The sequence below is a fragment of the Solanum lycopersicum genome, chromosome 4, assembly GCF_036512215.1.
Source record: "Solanum lycopersicum chromosome 4, SLM_r2.1".
NCBI classification, from domain to species: Eukaryota; Viridiplantae; Streptophyta; class Magnoliopsida; order Solanales; family Solanaceae; genus Solanum; species Solanum lycopersicum.
The window spans coordinates 59644952-59663969 of NC_090803.1; the positions used below are offsets into that span (position 1 = coordinate 59644952).

Genomic DNA, 19018 nt, shown 5'->3' on the forward strand with positions numbered 1-19018 from the left:
CCATTTGATGAGATTTGTACCTTACATGGTGAATCTTCTCGACGTTTCATGATGATGGCTTTGATCTAGAAGATGATAATCACCAATTACTTGACTTTATAGAACAAGAGGTTGAAGAAAATTTTTAGTATTTTGATTGTCCATAATTTGAAGAGGTGGATTAGAATGAACTAGTTTACCTCATGTATGTACACACTGATACTGTAAGAATGAGGGGATAGAGGTAAATAGCGGTTATATTTGGTGCTGTACAAAAGAGGGATTAAGGGAAACAACTCATCATTATATACCCCCAACTCAACATGCCCCAACAAAAGTTAAAAAAAAAAAAATTATGTTGGGAAATATTTATAATTTAATTATTTTGATCTGAACCAAATTCGTAAAACAGAAAAATGCTAGTACGCGACCAAACTTCTCAAATGGGTAAAATAGGTAGAAAGATTTTACAAGTCGTACTTAGTTATCACAAAATGAATCACCTTTACTATAAACTCCAAAATGGCCAAAAGCAGTGGACTCTACCTTATGCTTGTGGCATAGATATCTCACCAAAAAAGTCAAGGTTCGGGTAGATAAGGCGTAAGTAAAAGAAAATCTTCTATTGTTACTGGTAAGAAGTGTCGTTAGTCCAATATATGCAAGCGCGCATCATTCAGCTCCCTTTTGATGCCTCTATAGTATTCTGTGAGACACACCATCATAGAAACTGTTACATGATTTTAATTAAGGGACATTGAATCAAAATATTGCGCATTCAGACATTTTTTTACCTCAATTTCATGTAAGAGTAGTTCAAGCTCAACTTTAATCTCAGAGAAGCTGGGTCTATCACTAGGGATGTCCACCCAACATCTCTGCATCAAGTCTAATAGCCTCGGGTGTGCATTTTCTGGAAGCTCAGGTCGGAGGCCCTAGGGAGACATAATATAAATAGGGTCAACAAAGAGGCAAGGATGAAATATAACAGATGACATGGGACACAAGTATTTCCTCTTTTCCTAAAATAATTGTCCATTTACATAATGGATTTATAAGCAATTATGTACATAATACAGAGATTGCATGCATCGGTGTTTAGCTATGCACATCATCTATGCATATTAAAAGGACTAAGATCTTCACACAAGATGGAAGCATATAGCTATGCACACTATTCATTTGGATAAAAGGGATCTGACTTGTGTTCAAGGGTTCGTAAAGCACAGGTAGCATGTGATGAGGCTAGCTAGCATTAGCTAACCATACAGCGCTACAGAAACTTCATATCCATGCACGTTTTACAACACAAATATGCACTCCTAAAATGTGAAGTCTTTAGATGCCTAAAACAACATAGACTACCTTGCTTAAAGGAAAATATGATTCAAAACATGCTCCACATGCTAATAGAAATTTGAGATACAACAAACTAGGAAAGAAATTTTGCTAATACAATCATGTGACACAAAATTTCATTCCAGTGGTACATACCTGTCTTACTCCTAGTGCAGCTTGTAGTGGAGTCATGGTATCATATGGAACCTGTCGCATCAAAAAGCTTACAAATCAGAGGATAACAAGCTTAACTTCTAATACGATCATGTGACCTTTTTCATGACAGGTCAATACCTTTGCTGTTAAAAGCTCCCAAATAACAATGGCAAAACTAAACACATCTGCTTTCTGATCGTAGGGCTGATGATTGATGATCTAAAAAAAAAAGGTTAATAGACCAAAGTTTGCAGCAGCACAAGATAGTTATGCACGTGGTAATATACTTCATATACATTAGCCACAAAATGCAGCCCTTGGTGTTAATAAATTATCATCAAACAGGGTAGAGGAAACAAAGAAAGCACAGAAGATACTCCTCTATCATAGAAAAGCATGGAAACATGACCAAGATCTTGCACACTGCTGTAGTAATAACTAAACGAGAAGCCCCCCCCCCCCCCAAATAAAAAACCTACCCCCTTAGTTTCTAAGCAAAATATATTTAAAAGCGTTCCCCTGACTGTGAGGAAACACTATACATATTTTCGAGCATGGCAATAAGTCACAATAGCGGCATGACAAAGGAGCATCAGTATCAATGTGAAGACTTCCCAAATGTCTCAAACACCCTTGTACAACAATGTAATTTTTAATTGTTATACATTATATGTTATGCTATGCAACAAAGGAATGGTAAGTAAACTAATACAGTCATAAAAATATTAACATTTCAATATACAAGTGAGTGTCGATGAAATTCAGAAAACAAGAGGGATCTCAGATTTATATTATCAAAATAAGCATATATATGAATCATTCCTTTTCAACCAAAGTAGCTGCAAAGAGATTCCAGCAGCACAACAAGCTAGCAAGCCTTTATATTTGACTGTCCAAACTCAAGTGAGCTCCATCCACAACTAGTATATATAACTGAATTATTCTCCTGAATCAAGTAATTGACGGATTTAGAAAAGAAGATAGTCGAACCTCAGGAGCCATCCATCTATATGTTCCAGTCTCAGCTGTCATGACACCTCCATTATTTTGGAAACGTGCAACACCAAAATCTGCCACTTTAACAACCTTATCGCAGATTATAAAGTCAATCAAAATAAGCATGGAGTAGATAATGCAAAACTAAAGCAAAAAAGAATAGGTGCACGTTCAAATGATGAGCACTAAAAAAGAGGAGAAACAAATAAGTACACAAATTGATCCCAGGTAAACATGTTAGGTGTGAAGATCCATAATAATTCAAAAGCTTCCATTTTTACCGTGATCGAGAATCCCGTTCTTCCCTCAAGCATAACATTATGAATTCATTGTCACGAGAAAATCTAAAATAAGATAAAATAGGACATTCCTTTTCCAGCTGTTATAATTCAATTACAATCCCATTATGATATAGTACCAGTTATAGAAAACCTACAGTTCAATAGAATAAGCACTGAACATAACAGTTATTCAGAAAGTAGGAAAAAGACGTTGAAGAATCACAGATAAAGATTGGTTTGTGACCAAAGAAAAAAGGATCAGTGCTCATGCAGCCAAATTGTAACAAGACTAAGGATGGAATTACTTCATTGTTTGAGAAACTTACATTGTCTGAATCCATAAGTAAATTTGCCGCCTTCAAATCCCTGTGAATGATATTGTTTTGATGCAAGTACTCCATTCCTTTGCAGACATCAATTGCAAAGCTTAGCAATTGCGAGAGCTTCAATACAACATGGTTTTTATGCAGGTACTCATACAAGCTCCCACCAGGCATGAATTCTACACAAACGACCAGCATTAACAGAGGGTGAATATTTCAGAATTTGAGCATTATAAGCAGACTACCTTGCATTGATAGCTTAAAACACAAAAGAAATGACAAGAAATGCATGCACACGACCGCATTCTCTTGTATGCAAAAGCATTAAAAAGCAATCAGTCCATCGATCAATCAATTAAATATGCCAGCTGGGTGGTGATATGAGTCCTCTATATATTCCATACTATTTGGGAGAATTTCTGTTCATTACTGAGTGAGTAATTTGTCTTTAAAGCATAATTAGGAGTCCTCTAAAACTAAATTCTCTCTATCTCGTACTTATCCCTATCCGGACATAATGTGCACATAACAACAATAACTAGATGGTGCAATCAAATGAAATAATAGAGTACAGGAAATTGCAGCATTGAACAACTAAACACCACTCTTCAGTTTACTACCAGCCACTGGAGCATTCGCAACTTCAATTTTATGGATAAAGACAGCCAAAAGGCCATGACATGACTATGATAACAGTTCTGAAGAAACCATGCAACTTTTGTCCCAGAAAGAAGCATACCTGTAATTATACACAAATGAGGCGAATTTGTGCATGCACCAATGAAACGAACAACATTTCTGTGCTGAACTTGCCTGTATGCAATAAGATCAAATTGTAAGATTGTGGAGAAGATCTTAGAGGTGAACCACATTAATGAGCATGGTATAGGTGCCTGATTTCTTTTGGTAGATAGACTACAAACATGTGTAAAGCTGCATCGAAGTTGTTCTTGTTCTATATATATACTAATAAATAATATGCCATTCACAAAATATAACAGCACATAATATTGCCAATTGTAACACATTACTTAATAATATGCCTGTCAAAAGAGAACTTCTTAAGTAATTGATGCACACTCCAATTCACTATCTTTCTTTTGTCATCATGAAATTCATATGACAGAACAAAGCATGTTATCTAACTCAGTGTTTAAAAGATCACATAGTACCAGCATCTACACATAAAGAGATTTCTGTATCTAACATATAAATCTTTGGAACCTTTTTCATGATTTACAAGCAATAAAGAGTACTACGGTACCCTTGATCTCTTACCAAACAAGTCTTCATCCAGGAACCAAATTCGACTTCGTCTTACAAGTTAATATAATCCATCTAGTAGGCAACACAATATATATGAGAAGTTCGAAGCAACCCAATACCTTCCTTCTCATCCCTTAAGCTAATAGGCTACACAAGACATAAGAGTTACATCACTCACTTCAAAATTGCTATTTCTTGAGCGAACTCATCTTCCAATGTGTCATTCAAATGCTCAGATCTAAGGACCTTGATTGCAACATCCATACCAAGATACATCCCACGATACCTTCATATGAGTAAACATTTAGAAGACAAGGTCATGAAAAGCTACCCAAATTTATGAAAAATCAGTTGAGGAATACAATCATAAACTCACAAATCGCCACAAGATCCTGATGCAATTCTTTCTCCAATCTTCAGTAATCTTTTATCAATTTCCCAGTCCTCGGGTTTTGATTGTGCGATTATAACTTTTTCAGCAGCTGACCTAGAATGAGATGAACCTGACCACGTTCCCTGTGTCATCCAGCATATATTACAACTGGTTAAGTAAATTACATGACAGTTATGAGCTTCAATAACAACAAAGAAACAAATCCTGCAGAGATTCTACTAATGATACCCATCACATATATATTTTTTGGAACAAAATTGGTATGATAAACAGTACACATCACATATCAGCTAGAAGTAAATTGATTGATGATGGCCAACTGGAAATCTCAAGAATATAGCAGCTATATCATCCACATAAATATGATACTATATTGGAAGTAAATCTAGTTACTTATGGCCTACCCCCCTTTTCAAAAATATTTTCCTTTTCAAAAGTAGTTACTCATGGTTTATCCTATGCCACCCTAAGTAGGAAAAGGCTACATCAGTGGAATTGAAACTTTTTTTTTTAGAAAAAGATAAGTTATGTTACATATCAGTGGAACTGAAATTATCCTTTTCCTTTTTGTCCATTTCTTTTTCCCATACGTGGGGGAAGGCATACAGAAATTCCTTCTTCAGAATTAGCAACACACCTTGAAAACCACAGTAATGTTGTAGAGGTTGGATATAGCAGGTTCATGAAGAGGTAGAGTACGCCGAAGAAGTATTGGGGAGAGGTGATTAGACATGACACTGACACATCTTCAAATTACTGAGGATATGACCATAGACAGGGGTGGATCTAGAGGGTTGTGAGGGGGTTCACCCAAACTGCCTCGGCAAAAAGTTACACAGTATATATAAGGTACTTATTGTTTATGTACATATATAGATTTTGATCCCTTGAACACAAAATTAGAGGTTGAGTCCAAGTCAAATCCCAAGAAATATACTTTTATTATTTGAATCTTTTGAACTCCCTAAATGAAAATTCTAGATTCACCACTACCTTAGATAGGAGGATGAGTATTAGGGTAATAAGACAGTAAATAATGGATCATTGTCTAGCTTTTCGAAGGTTTAGGCTTATTGATGTTTGTTGTTGTACTGGTTGTATTCTTATAGTTCTTGCACTGCTCGCCTTAATAGTTGCTATATTTTCTTCTTCTTTGCTCTTGAATTTGTTGCACTCTACCTCTACAGGGTAGCATAAACTCTACTCTCCTCAAACCTCACTTGTGGGATTTCACCAGGTATGTTGTTATTGTTGTAGTTACGTTCTAAAATGATTATTATTCTTTCTATATTTGATAAGTTCAAATGATTATTATTCTTAGAGGGCGTTGCAAGCAACCCTGAAACTGATTATTCAACGGAACTCCACAACGAAATCGGTAAGAGTCAAAAAGGAACAATATCACGACAAGAAGAAATCAAAAAAGAATCACCTCACTTCTGGCAATCGCTTTCCCCAATTCTTCATGCAAAGACTTTGTATCCTGACCATAACATGGCAAAGTCAGCAACTTTTGCACGCAGCACAGACACCTGCCATGCAAGAAATATAATCACAATGCTCACTTCCACTGAGGTTTACACTACCTTATGCTGACTAAATAGAAGATTTTCCTCATGTGCGTGTGTGTAGATGCATGTTTTATTTTATTAAAAAGAAAGGTTTTGCTCGTATCTCATGATAATTGACCAAAACGTCAAGACATTAGTCAGCATACTTACAAATCTTCAAGGATAGAAATAGTAAATCTTAATCTTAATCTTAACATCTTATATTTTATAAAGGAGAATCATAGACAAGGTGATGTGGCACCTCTCTATGATCTCCACATGTATTAATCTTTTTTCTCATTTTCTTGGCTTTTCTTTCTTATTTAAATTAATTATTTTATTGCAAAAGTCGTTCTTTAATTTATTAAAATAAGTATTATATTCATGGAAAAACATTTAGAACAAGGACTCTTCACATGCCAACTTACAAAAAATAATTACTCATAATTCATACCTCTCTAATTTATATTATTAATAAAAAAAATATTTTTTTTTATTTTTTTGTCCTTCTTCTAGTTACAATTACGAAAGAAAAATATTTTTTTTAAAATATTTTAAGTATTTTATCTTTACTATTTAATTTATATAAAACTATTTAACTTTTTTCTCTCTTTTTTGAGTTTTTCCATTCATGTTTTTCATAAATCAATTTATTAAAAAATTAATAAATATAATCATATTCATTACATATAATTATATCACATGAAAGTTACAAAAAAAACCTCCATCTATTTGAATTCTCTAATTAAATAAGATGTCTTCTCAACTTCCTTCTACTTAATTCTCATATATAAATAACAATCATCTATGGTGTTGTTGCATGTCCATTTCAATTTTCTCCAACTTGATGTTGTTAATATTTTTTTTTTGTTTTTCAGCTTTTATTAAGATTATAGATATATTTTTTTAGAATTTCTTCTTGTAAATTAATTTGTTACAAGTCACCAATATGAAGAAAAAAGTTTAACGGCGATGCGAGATTCATCAAGAGTTGGTCAGAGTAAAATATGTAAAAGTAGAAGTTTCAATCATTTACAAATATATAGATGCACTTATTGTTGCTAGTATAATTTTTCAATTAATTATTTATCCATCAAGATATGTACCCTTCAAGAACAAGATTATATTACAAAGCACACTTTTTGTATCAAGGGCAACATGATCTTCCACGGATTATTTTGTTGCTTAAAGAAATATTTTGATATTTTCATTACATAAACTTTTGTCTTTTGGATATAAAATCCATATTCTATATCAGTATATATTATGTATATACATGTTAATATGACATAATTTATCTATCAAGAATATTCCATCAACTTTTGATATTTAGATGATATAACACATTTCTTTCTTTTGTGGATTTTGAATTGACTAAAAAGGAGATGACACCTCCTCCATTAACTTTTTGTTTCATATTTGTTAACACTTGTGTAAAATTAGTTTTTCTATATGATTGTGGGGCTCAAATTTCACAAAACATTTAATTCTTCTAATTTGATAAAAATTTTCAGAATGAACCAATTTTGTTCTGCAAATATCCAATTACAATAAACATATTTTCTTAAGTTATAGAGAAAATTAACATTTGTTTAAGTTGATTACGAAACTGAAAAAATGAGTTCACTCTCTTCATTAATTAATTTGTTTGATAACTAAAAAAAATAATGTTTATTACAACTAATTACATCTCATAAATTACAAAAATCTTTGTTTATTCACGTTTTCTACTTAAATGACATATCTACTCAACTCCTTTCTACGATTCAATTCATTACCTCTACATTTAGTTTTCCCAAAATATAATGGATGTAGATTTTAGTCTATCATTTGCACATCAACTATTCAAGATTTGCACGTAGAACATTTTCATAGAAACATATATTTTTTCTTTATTTATAGTTGTAAACTTTTGGTAAGAAGACATACTCTAATTTTGTTTAAAATTAATGAGGAAACACTACTATGTTGCTTTGTTCTTCTTATTAGCGTGTTGATCCATCTCACGACTTTTACAATTCTTTTTATCTATTTATATTTTTTGCTAAATAAACACTTCTCCTTAATTCCTTTTTACTTAATTCTTTCTCCCTTTTTAAGACTTCTTTCATTTTTTTTTCATTTACATCATGTATTAAATTTACTCAAAATTATGTCATTTATCGATTTCATAAATGAGCGCTCTAAATTACTTTTAAAAAAATGATTTATTTCCTGATGACGTTATGTATATATTTTGTATTTAAAATTCATTTCTTTTATAATTATTTAACATTGTAAATGAGGGCAAAAATGGAAAAACTTTTCTCAACAATTTCACTTATTTTGAAATAGAGGGAGTATGTATAATTTATTATAACTCGAGATTTTTAAAAATCTGTACTAAAATAATGATTTTTTTTATTTTCTAAAATGACCACAACAAAACATACTAAATACACACACTAAAATGAAGTATATTTTAGTGAAATATATTGAGTAAATAAAGATAAAAAAATTTAATGTGTGAAGATGAAAAAAAATTATAAATAATTTCAATATGATATAAAAACAAACAATAGCAGAAACTCTTATATACTAAAAGTCCTACTTATTCTTTTCCTCCCATTCTTTGCTTTTTTTGTCATTATTTAAATTGTGATTTTCTCTAAATAATTATACATTTAGTGAGTTTTATAACTCCTCAAGAATTAAAATATTCACTATTTATTATTTGTATAATTATTCTTTGATAATTAAAACAAATAAAAATGACTATAATTTTGTATCGAGTTGTTTATTGAAATATTAATATTGATTGCTTTTATATTTTATTATTACGATTTTTTATATTTATATATTATTTGATTAAAATAGTTAGTCGTTCTTTCCTTTGTATTACTATTGACATGCTTTTTGTTAATTTTCATATTTTAACTAGCACAATTTTTTTTAAAAAATAAGAATTTTATAAAAAGATTATGTACCTAACAAGTATGTTTTTTTGTTAAGTAAATCATATTGAAGAACTATATTTAAAAAGGTCCAAGTTCAGTAGTTCCTTGTATAAAAATAAGCATCCATACTTTTAAAAAACTAAGAGGACAAATTATTTATGTTTCATTTGATGATCCACGACAAATAGAAAATTAAGGACAAAATTAAGTTAGCATTTTTTTTTAAATATATAAAATATGTTCTTTTCACCCTAACAAAATAATACAAAAATAATATCTTATAAATTGAAACAATTATTATAAACTTTTAATAGCTTTCACTAAGTATTGATCATATTTCTTCTTTTTTATTACATGCTAATCTATAAAAAAAAATATTTTTAAAATAGTTGTTAGGATCGCGATGCGCAAACATGTTGAAAGACTAAATTAAGAGTACAATCATATAATCCCTAAATCATTTGTTCTTTAAACCCCAAAACTAAAATCTATTAAATTAAGAAGACCCACCAGAGAACTCACACAAAAGTAAGTGGTAATGTAGAAACACTGATATGAAACAAGATGTTAGAATATGTACGTCAAACCTACTAAAAATGGTGAGCATTACAGAGCATACCTCAACAGGCCATCCATCCACCACAAATACATCTAATGAGTACCCATCAATTGTTGAGAAAACATGAGCTTCTCGGATATTAAGCCCTATGTCAGAAAGTAAAGCAGAGAGCTAGAATAGGAAGCAGTCAGTTAAAGAACATGACATCACATTAATCAAGGAAAAAGAATTATAATCAAATGAATTATAGCCAAATGAATAAAATTCCAAGGAAAAGAATTATAACCATCAATCTCAACATAACATTATCCAAAACCGCCAGGATATAGGCATTCAAAGAAGACTTTTAGCATGAAGATAAAATTATGAAACAAATACAAGATGAATTTTTGGAAGATTTCTGTAATATTCTTACCCAAAAAAACAGAAATCAGGTATGAGTGAACGTCTGTGACTATATATTAAAATCAAATTACAAAGTTAATGATATTAATGAAAGATTCAGCGGTGAAGTGTTGAACTAAGTGGCCTAAGTCAACTATAAAGTTAGCTCATGTGGTGAGGATTGTCCAAGACAACATAAGAAAACAACAGCCAATTCCTCAACCAACGTGGGACAATCTAACCACCCCAGCACTCCGCACACCAAGGCCTAGTTAGCATAAGCATGGATAACATAACATGAGGACACTAACTCTGATACCATCTTAAAGTATGTTCATCTCATCCGAAAGCTTAAAATATTAGAGAGGACACACTTCCTTTACTTAATTATATTTCCAAACATGAAACTTTGTTTCCTTAACTGGTGAAGGAGAAAGCACAAAGGTTTGTCGCAACACAAGCCATAAATCTGGATACACATATAATGGATGAGAATTAAAACAAGAAGAGAATCCAGCAAAAATGTCATACAGAATTTTATGTAACTCGACCTGCTTTTGTAATTTCTTACACAGGTTATCAGCTATTAATATAGTAGTTGGTTAATAGAATTAACATGCTACAAAGCCTTCTATAAGAGATCTCTCCCTTCAGTATTCCACTAACAGCATACAGATAGAATTCACAAAAAAAGAAAAAAAATCAAAGAGCAAGCAATAAACTAAGCAGAACTTCAAGTAAGTATTCTAAGCATATGTACCCTCTTGTAGTTTACCTGACTAAGAAGCTTGGGTTTGTCAATGGTGGAAAAGATAACTTCATGGACTAGAATACATGAAACTTCATGCCTGCACTACAACTAATGGTGGTCAACTACTGAATATATTGCAGGATACTTGCAATCTGCTTTTTATGGCTTAAATATTCCATCCCACAAACAGAGACAACTTCATGATCATGATAAATGAGTTAAAAAAATTACCAGTTGAATGAAAATAAATAGCAGAATGGTGGAAACTGAACTGTCATGCTGATGAATCTAGTTTCCAGGCAAAATTTTAACCAAACAGGAGATGAAATTTATGGGCGACAGAAGTACATGGTTTACTTGCATGCTTTATCAGCAAAGAGGTTTTGACTACCAATAAGATTCTACAAGTGATTTTGAAATTACAAACTTGCTTCAACTTTTAATGCTTGGTTTACCTTTGATCTTTCACACTAGAGAGAGTAATTCTCCCTCTTTGTAATTTTTTTAATATCACATTCATATTTCTTTTGAGTGAGATTTTCTCGTTCACATAATTTTGGATGCTGAAGTATTCAATAAATGAAAACTTCTTCTAGCTTACATGTAGTAATTGGAAATACTACAAATACCATAGTTCAATTTAAACAAATATTAGAACTAGGATTTTTAGGGAAACTTCCATATTCAGAACAAATTTAGTAATATTGTATTATACTCCGGTTTTCTAGATGCTTTGATACTTTAAGAAGTAAATTTTAATATAAAAACAAAAAAGAAAGAAGACAAATATGGAAATTATCACAAAAGTTTGCCCCAAAACTACCTTCGGCTAGAATCTTCTGCTAGAATTTCTTCTTTGTCATTAAAATTCTTCCTAACATCCAAATTTAGGTCCTCAAGCTTAGAGAAAGTTTCAAAGTCATTCATACCCTTCCTGTATTTAGTAAGTCAGCAGCGCATAGTCAGATGAAAGCAAACTAAAGCATATTAGTCTAACCCATTAGGTAAAACTAAGTTCCTAGCCAAAAACAGTTACCAGCTAAAAGTTGTCAAACTTATAAAAGTCACCTTATCCCTTTATCATTTAAGCTTCCACCTGCCTTTGAAGTCATAAAATCATTGAAGTCATCCTGACCCTTTGCATCATCAAATCTAGTCCAATAATTCTGTCAAGAAACACAAAATGAAAAATGAGCATTAAATTATAATCAAAGGTGATTACATCAAACAAGAAACCAATCTCTAGAGGAAACTTATCACTCCTGTTTAGAGTATAAAGTTTGCAAGATAGAAATAATCAATTCAATGAAACACAATTTAATCTACAAAGTCAAGAATCCGCCTGTGACACACATCCAATATGACATAACCACAATCTTGTCAGATTATTTCACTAATAGATACCTAATTCATATAGCAAATGAACAATGACTTAGCTGTATCCTTATATATCACTTATTGAATAAAATCAACTATATAGTGTAGTACTAAAGGAAAGTATCAGCAGTAAAGGAATGTCTCCTTTAATTGGTGAAGAAAGCAGACCAAAGAGTTGTTGAAACCACTAAAACCATAAAATGGAGATGAGAATATAATGGTTGATAACTAAATAATGGAGAATCCAACCAAAAAAAAAACAATGATTTTACAAAACTATCAAATGAAATGAACAAATCAATAAGAAAAATGATCTTGGGAGATACTTACAAAGAAATTGATCTAAAGGGTTCATAGGAATATCAAATTACAGAATACTTAAATCAGATGGTGGCATATCAACAATAATTCACCATCCAAAGCATCACATAAAGCAATCAAATCAGTAAAAGAGAGATCCACTGCTGCATGCAAAAAAGAAACCAACAATGATAAATGCGGGCATTTTAAAGCTACCAAAGCAACTACAGCATGAAGGAAGGTTAAGCAGCACAGGATCCACCAACAATCTCAGATAGCATTGAAGTGATAATGAACTTGCAGCTATGTGATGAATGGAGTTAGTACCTCTAAAAATCGGACATGATAAACAGGCCGGTTATCGGGTTCTTTTGCTCTAACAAGAATCTTCTGATGCAACAACACATCTTCCGCTTTATCCACATTAATATCCAACCCATAACTGAAGCATCAAAGATATACCGTTAAATATCATACTTGGTTCCCCAGCCGAACAAAAATTAGTGTTGACTACTTTTGACATTGAAACCAAAACCTTAGGGCTAGTCTAAACATTTGCTATGATCTAACTTTCCTGATCAAGTTAACTTTAATAAATCACTACCAGCATTTCGCTTTTGTAGAAAAAAAATAGAGCTAATTTCAATGACTTCTTCAATCAATTATCATAAATAGCCCAATTATTCACATTTCAAAAATTATAATGGTTTGTAGAATCACCACACAATCCCCATTCAAAAAGTAGAGAAAGATACAAAAAAAAATCTAATTCTCAACTCATAATCTAGAGCAATGAAATATTTTTTTAAATAAAAAAGGAATTGAGCACAAAATCGCACATTGACTACAATAAGAAAATTTAATCATGTATAAAATTCAACCTAACAGGCAAGCGAGCAAAGTGAGAATCCAAGTGTTCACGAAGCAGCTCCGGATTAGTAACTGCCTCAGGATTTCCAGTTTCTACAAGACGATTATACACATCGTTTTTAATATCATACACTGCACAGCTCCCAATACTCCTCGGCGGTGACGAATTCTCACCTACACCTTCTATCAAATCCATTTCTATATACACACAAAGTTGTAACCAAACTCGAGAAACTGAACGAATATACAAATATATATAGCTTTTGCACTGTCACCGAAAAATTGATCGGAGAAGTCGCCGGACAACCGGCGAGTAGTTTTTTTTTTCTTCCTTTTCTTCTTATTTGTTTGAAATGAGAGAAAAAAAAGTGGAAGATTAGTTTGAAGAATGTCAGAAGAGTTGATTCTGAAACTTTAGGATAAAGACTTTTTTGACTCTCTGTGTGTGTTTTTAGTGTGTGTGAGAGAGATGGCTACTGGATAGGGTTCTTAACCAGTGACGTGGCGATTTCGAGTGAAATTACATTAATGGGTATTCTGTTTATGTTACAAGTTTTTGAATTTAAAAATTGATCCTATGTTAATTACGTGAAAAATTACTCTCTAAATTAACTGAGTCATAAAAAAAGATTATTATTATTGATTATGTTGAAGTAAATGTTATTTTATTTATAAAAAAATAGTTTTTCTTTTTTTCTCTAGGTGATTATTAAAAGGCAAAATGGTTAGGTAAATGGAGTAACTTTGAGTGCATAAAATAATACTAGTACTACTACAATTTGGTCTGGTAGTTGGTACAACCGACGTCAATAATGTTAATTTTCTGAAATTATAGACATAAAAATTATTTTTTTCATCCATTAAAGTAAAAAAAAAAAAATTGATTAGAATGGTAAAATAATATATTTTATATTATATTAATTTTTTTTAAATATTTTTACTCTTTTAATTTTAATATATTTTAATTAAACAATAGAAAAAATATCAATTTAGTTTAAAACAAAAAGGATATAATGAACTTTTTAAATTTCTCACAAAATTTGTGAGGCCATGCACATTTAATAAGATTTAAGAAGAAAAAATTATTTCCATTGTTTTATATTAGTTGATATTTTTTTATTTTGTATGATGGAAATAAATTACTAATTTACCTCTTAAAAAAAATTCAAAAAATGTTACAAACAAACATAAATACTTTTAATAAAAACTAATTACAAATTAATATTAAAAAAATTAATTAATGCTTCTCTCTAATGACATTGCTAGAGATAAATTAATTTTGGAATAAATCTTTTTTAAAATCGTAGGAGAAAACAAAATTTTGGGTTCTGCTTGTAATAATTCTACTTAATAATTGTGTCACCTTTAAATTTTTGGTCCTAAGGTATGGCTCAGGCTGTGCATGCAAAATTTAATGAACGCTAGTATTATTTTCTATTATTTTTTTTTCTAACTTTACGTGAAATTTCATTATTTTTATCAATTTTTTTAAACTATTTTCACAGTGTTGTTCTTTTTAAATGTAGGTGTTTATACAAATTACTTCGTATGTATAGAGTTGGGGCAAATCTACGTGGAAGTGAGAAATTTTTTTTATTCTGTAATTTTTCACATATTTATTTTTGTATATTTCAATTTTTTTTAAATGAAGAATTTATTATTATTGTGTAGAGTGTAGCTCAATTGAAGCCCAAAATTACATTTCATTACGTAATAAATATTTGAAAGAAGACAATGAAATTTTTTTATCATTAGGTAATGATAAATTTCACAATAAATCACGAAAAAACATTCAAAACGAGGTGTTTGGTGGTTAGTGATGATGCAAAATGAAACGAAATCAAATTTGTCTGCTGGTGGTTGCCGTAAAGAAAAATAAAGTACATACGCATGGAAGGGGAATACTTTTTTTTTTCATTTTGGAGAAGCTAATACACGTGAACCGATTGACACGTGTATTTTTAATATACTATCATTTTATTTTTTAGTATGTTACCTATAATTTGTATTTGTAAATTTGTATGGTATTATTTTAATCATACAAGAGATTATAATACATATATTAATAGTATTAAAGATATAATTTTCTTTTGAAAATCGTATCACATTATTAATGTAATGCAACAACGTAAATCGGCCATAAACTATCGGATACAAAAAAAAATAATTAATTATCGACTAATTGATAACTTAAAAGTTTAAAAAAAAAGAAGGGTATTTGGCCGATCGAGTTCTTATTCAGAAAATAAGATTATAGGATCATTCTTTCGCTTCTTGAGCGCGTGATATAACATGAAGAAAAAAAAAATATGGCACTACCTTCTTTGTATCTGAATATTTTTTTGCTAATATTGTTTTTGAACAAAGTTTAATACCTAGCGGAAAAAACACAAAATTGATTATATGATATTTTACTATTTCACAATTAAATTCAAACAAACATAATTTATTTTTTAACTTAAAAACATCTTTTCGTAGATATGGAACTAATTTTATTTCACTCTTAAATCCAAATTTATTATTCGAGCAATTGCTATTTATTAACGAAAGGAATATCTAGGTATTCAATATTTGTTAACCATATGTGTAACTTCTCCAAAAATATATACCTACATATTTTTAATTTAAATATCCACATTTAATTAAAAAATATAATTAATCACATTTTCATTTTATTTGCTAGCATTTTCTTCATTCCGCGTGAATCACTATAATTTTGTTTATTTAAAAATTACATAAATAATCTTAAACCAAAACATTGACCAATTTCTTTAGTAATTAATTAGAGGATAAGATTGGTTTATTAAGAAAAAATAGGATCTACAAAGTATCTCAAGAGAATCTCCTAATCCATTGGATCTTAATTACCTAATCTCCTCCCAATTAATAATTTAGCCTTTCCTTAATAAATTACTAGTTGATTATAACTTTTTCAGCATTAAAAATAAATAAAAAGAATCATTGTCAGAGTATATTTAAATTATAGTATTGTTTTTTCTATCTTAAATACAATTCGTTACTACGGTAATAATATATGATTAGTTGCTAACCCAGTGGAAATTAAATAATGTTGTGAAGTGATTTTGTCATTACTCATAACAATTCAAATTGATTTAACTAGAATGGTTTGGTTGATTTTTTCCAAATTTACAAATTTATTAGCATTCAAAGGTTTATCAATTAGCATTATATTAGAACGTGGGAGCATGTTGATTAATATAGTTTATCTTATAAACAATTTCTATATGTTCTCTATGAATTAATAAAGGGAATAAACCTCATAAAGAAACTAAATACATTAATTTTTACTAAAGTATTAGAATTAAAACGTTTATATAATTACTCTATTTTCAGCGTCAACAACTTTAACAAAATCATCTGTTATACTTGGAAAGTTAGGAATTGGACTATTTTTGGGCATCAAAGTGTTCAGAGACAATTTTGACAAGTATTGATAAATAAAGTAGTAAAAAAATCTAGTAAAAGCTCATAGTTATAGAGATTTGATTCGTAGAATTATTTATAATCAGACTGTTTTTAATAGTCTGATTTCTCGTTATACTTTTTCAAGTAGATGATTATCATGAGATGTAAATATGTATTAGTTGCTTATTTTTATTGGTTACCGTAATATTCACATTGGTTGCTTGATACTCCAAGTCCTAGCTTTTAAAGCATTGACTAATGTTTTCATTCGATGCAATTGTACTCATACCAAAATAAAAATTATATACTAAATTTAGTTTTTGTTATCAAAGAACACATTCGATTCTATTAAATATCAATCTAATACACTCAAATAAATCTTAAATGATCCATATAATTTGTTATAGTTAAAAATTATAGATTAATTGGTTGTTACATCAATTTGAACACCTCTTCTTCTTTCTTTCTTTTTTAACGTAATATTCATAACATCTTTTTCAAATCATTTTCAACCCTTCAAAGAACATTTAAGCCGGATAAATTAAAATCATACTTTTATTTAGCTAAACCTATGCATACAAGGTCAAAGTCTATACTTCAAAAGCCATAGCTTAAGCTCAAAGAAACAAAGCATTTATTTTAATTGATTCTTGACAAGATTTAGATGATATTCTTATGAAATGTTTTTCCTATTTGAAGATTTTAATGTCCAATCACTTTGAAAAATATCAATTAACTAGTAGTACTACCTTTTCTTTTTGGGCTTCGAGTACAAATAATCTACTATACTATTATTATTATTATTATTATTATAGTAGTAGTACTTTAATTTTTTTTTAATCTTATTGCCCCTTAGGAACCCCAAATATTGCATCAAAATTGATGTGACACGAGCTTAATGGTGACATTGAAGTTGAAAAAAATTATGCTCATTGGAGTATCTTTTTACTAATAATTCTTTAAGTTTATATTCCACTTGAGAATTTCCATTACTTATTCCAAAACACAAAAATATAATTGTGTCATATTCCATTTTGTGGAATAATGTTTTATTTTTAAAATTTAGAGAGACGTTTCACTATATTATTTGCTTGCAGAAAATGTACGTAAAACAACTCAATCAACCACAAGTAATATATTTACAACTAAATCTATTTAGCAAGATAATCGAAAGAAATATTACTAAATATTGTTTCTTCTCCTTTTTATTTATAGAAAAATGTACAAGTACCCTCTTAACCTACGTTTGAATTCTCAGAAACACATTTACACTATACTCACGTTCTATTACCTCCCTAACTTATTTTATATATAATTTTCTACCCATTTTCGACCTACGTAACACTATCTTGTGGGCCCAGTGTGTGTTGATATTTTTTTAAAGCTAGTATCACGTAGGCCGAAAAGGGGTAGATAATTATTTATAAAATAAGTTTAGGTAGTAATAGGACTTTTGTATAGTGTAAGTGTGTCTATGAGATTTCAGGCATAGATTGAGGGATACTTGTGCATTTTTCCTTTATTTATAAAAAAATATATAATGATTCTGAATTTGCTTATACATAAGTAAATTAATTTACACGATATTTACTATATATATATATATTCAACATGTTTGATAAATTAGTTTCCATTTGATAGATTCCATTGTGCTTATTGCATTTCTTCATAATTCATTGAGAAAATGGGATTATGAGAGTCCTTTATATGAATTTTTTTAATTTATATTTTTATATAGATAATACATAATATAAAATATTTAATTGATGGAGTCATAGGGGCTATAGAAGAGAAATTAGTGGAAGTAGCTTTCAAATAAGAGAACATCATCTTTAAAGAAATGAAAGCTACTTCTCTCCAATCTCCTCACACATAGGCTTATAGTATTTTATTATATCAAATCAAAATCATAGACCCAACAAACAAATTAGAAGTCATCCTTTAGTCTACATATAAATATAATATAATTAGCTATTTTAAACATTATTTACCCTATCATGTTGGGCTTTCCGCGCCTATAATTTTTATTTTTTGTTTATTCGACGTTGAATTTCTCAGTTATATTCGTATGCGTTATAATTGGTGTGGTGTGATAAAAGTGTTATAATTTGTTGTAGAATGATGATTTTGTA

At 30.0% G+C, this 19018-nt stretch overlaps 1 protein-coding gene across 2 annotated transcripts; it reads right to left on the reverse strand.

Annotated features, from left to right (window-relative positions):
- Positions 1-332: 332 nt before the first annotated feature.
- Positions 333-13922, reverse strand: LOC101262305 (serine/threonine-protein kinase STY46-like). 2 transcript variants are annotated; one of them, XR_003246589.2, is made up of 16 exons: positions 13472-13922; positions 12918-13032; positions 11982-12079; positions 11737-11847; positions 10938-11010; positions 9839-9949; positions 6166-6216; positions 4716-4855; positions 4518-4625; positions 3813-3886; positions 3077-3252; positions 2464-2559; positions 1612-2393; positions 1474-1524; positions 774-914; positions 333-685 (listed from the first exon to the last, which is right to left on the reverse strand). XR_003246589.2 is itself a non-coding variant. In XM_004237724.5 (16 exons), the coding sequence occupies exons 1-16, from the start codon at positions 13654-13656 to the stop codon at positions 656-658; spliced, it is 1641 nt and encodes a 546-aa protein (XP_004237772.1). In that variant the 5' UTR covers positions 13657-13922; the 3' UTR covers positions 333-655. The 2 variants fall into 2 exon arrangements, 1 of the variants encoding a protein (XP_004237772.1); XM_004237724.5 differs by having other exon boundaries at positions 1612-1692.
- Between the last annotated feature and the right edge of the window lie 5096 nt (positions 13923-19018).

Coding starts and splice junctions, on each gene's coding strand:
- LOC101262305 (XM_004237724.5), bottom strand. CDS start 13,656: ATGGATTTGATAGAAGGTGTAGGTGAGAATTCGTCACCGCCGAGGAGT. Junction 11,011..11,736: donor GCAGAAGATTCTAGCCGAAG/GTAGTTTTGGGG, acceptor GTTGTAGTGCAG/GCATGAAGTTTCATGTATTC. Junction 9,950..10,937: donor AACCCAAGCTTCTTAGTCAG/GTAAACTACAAG, acceptor TTCCTATTCTAG/CTCTCTGCTTTACTTTCTGA.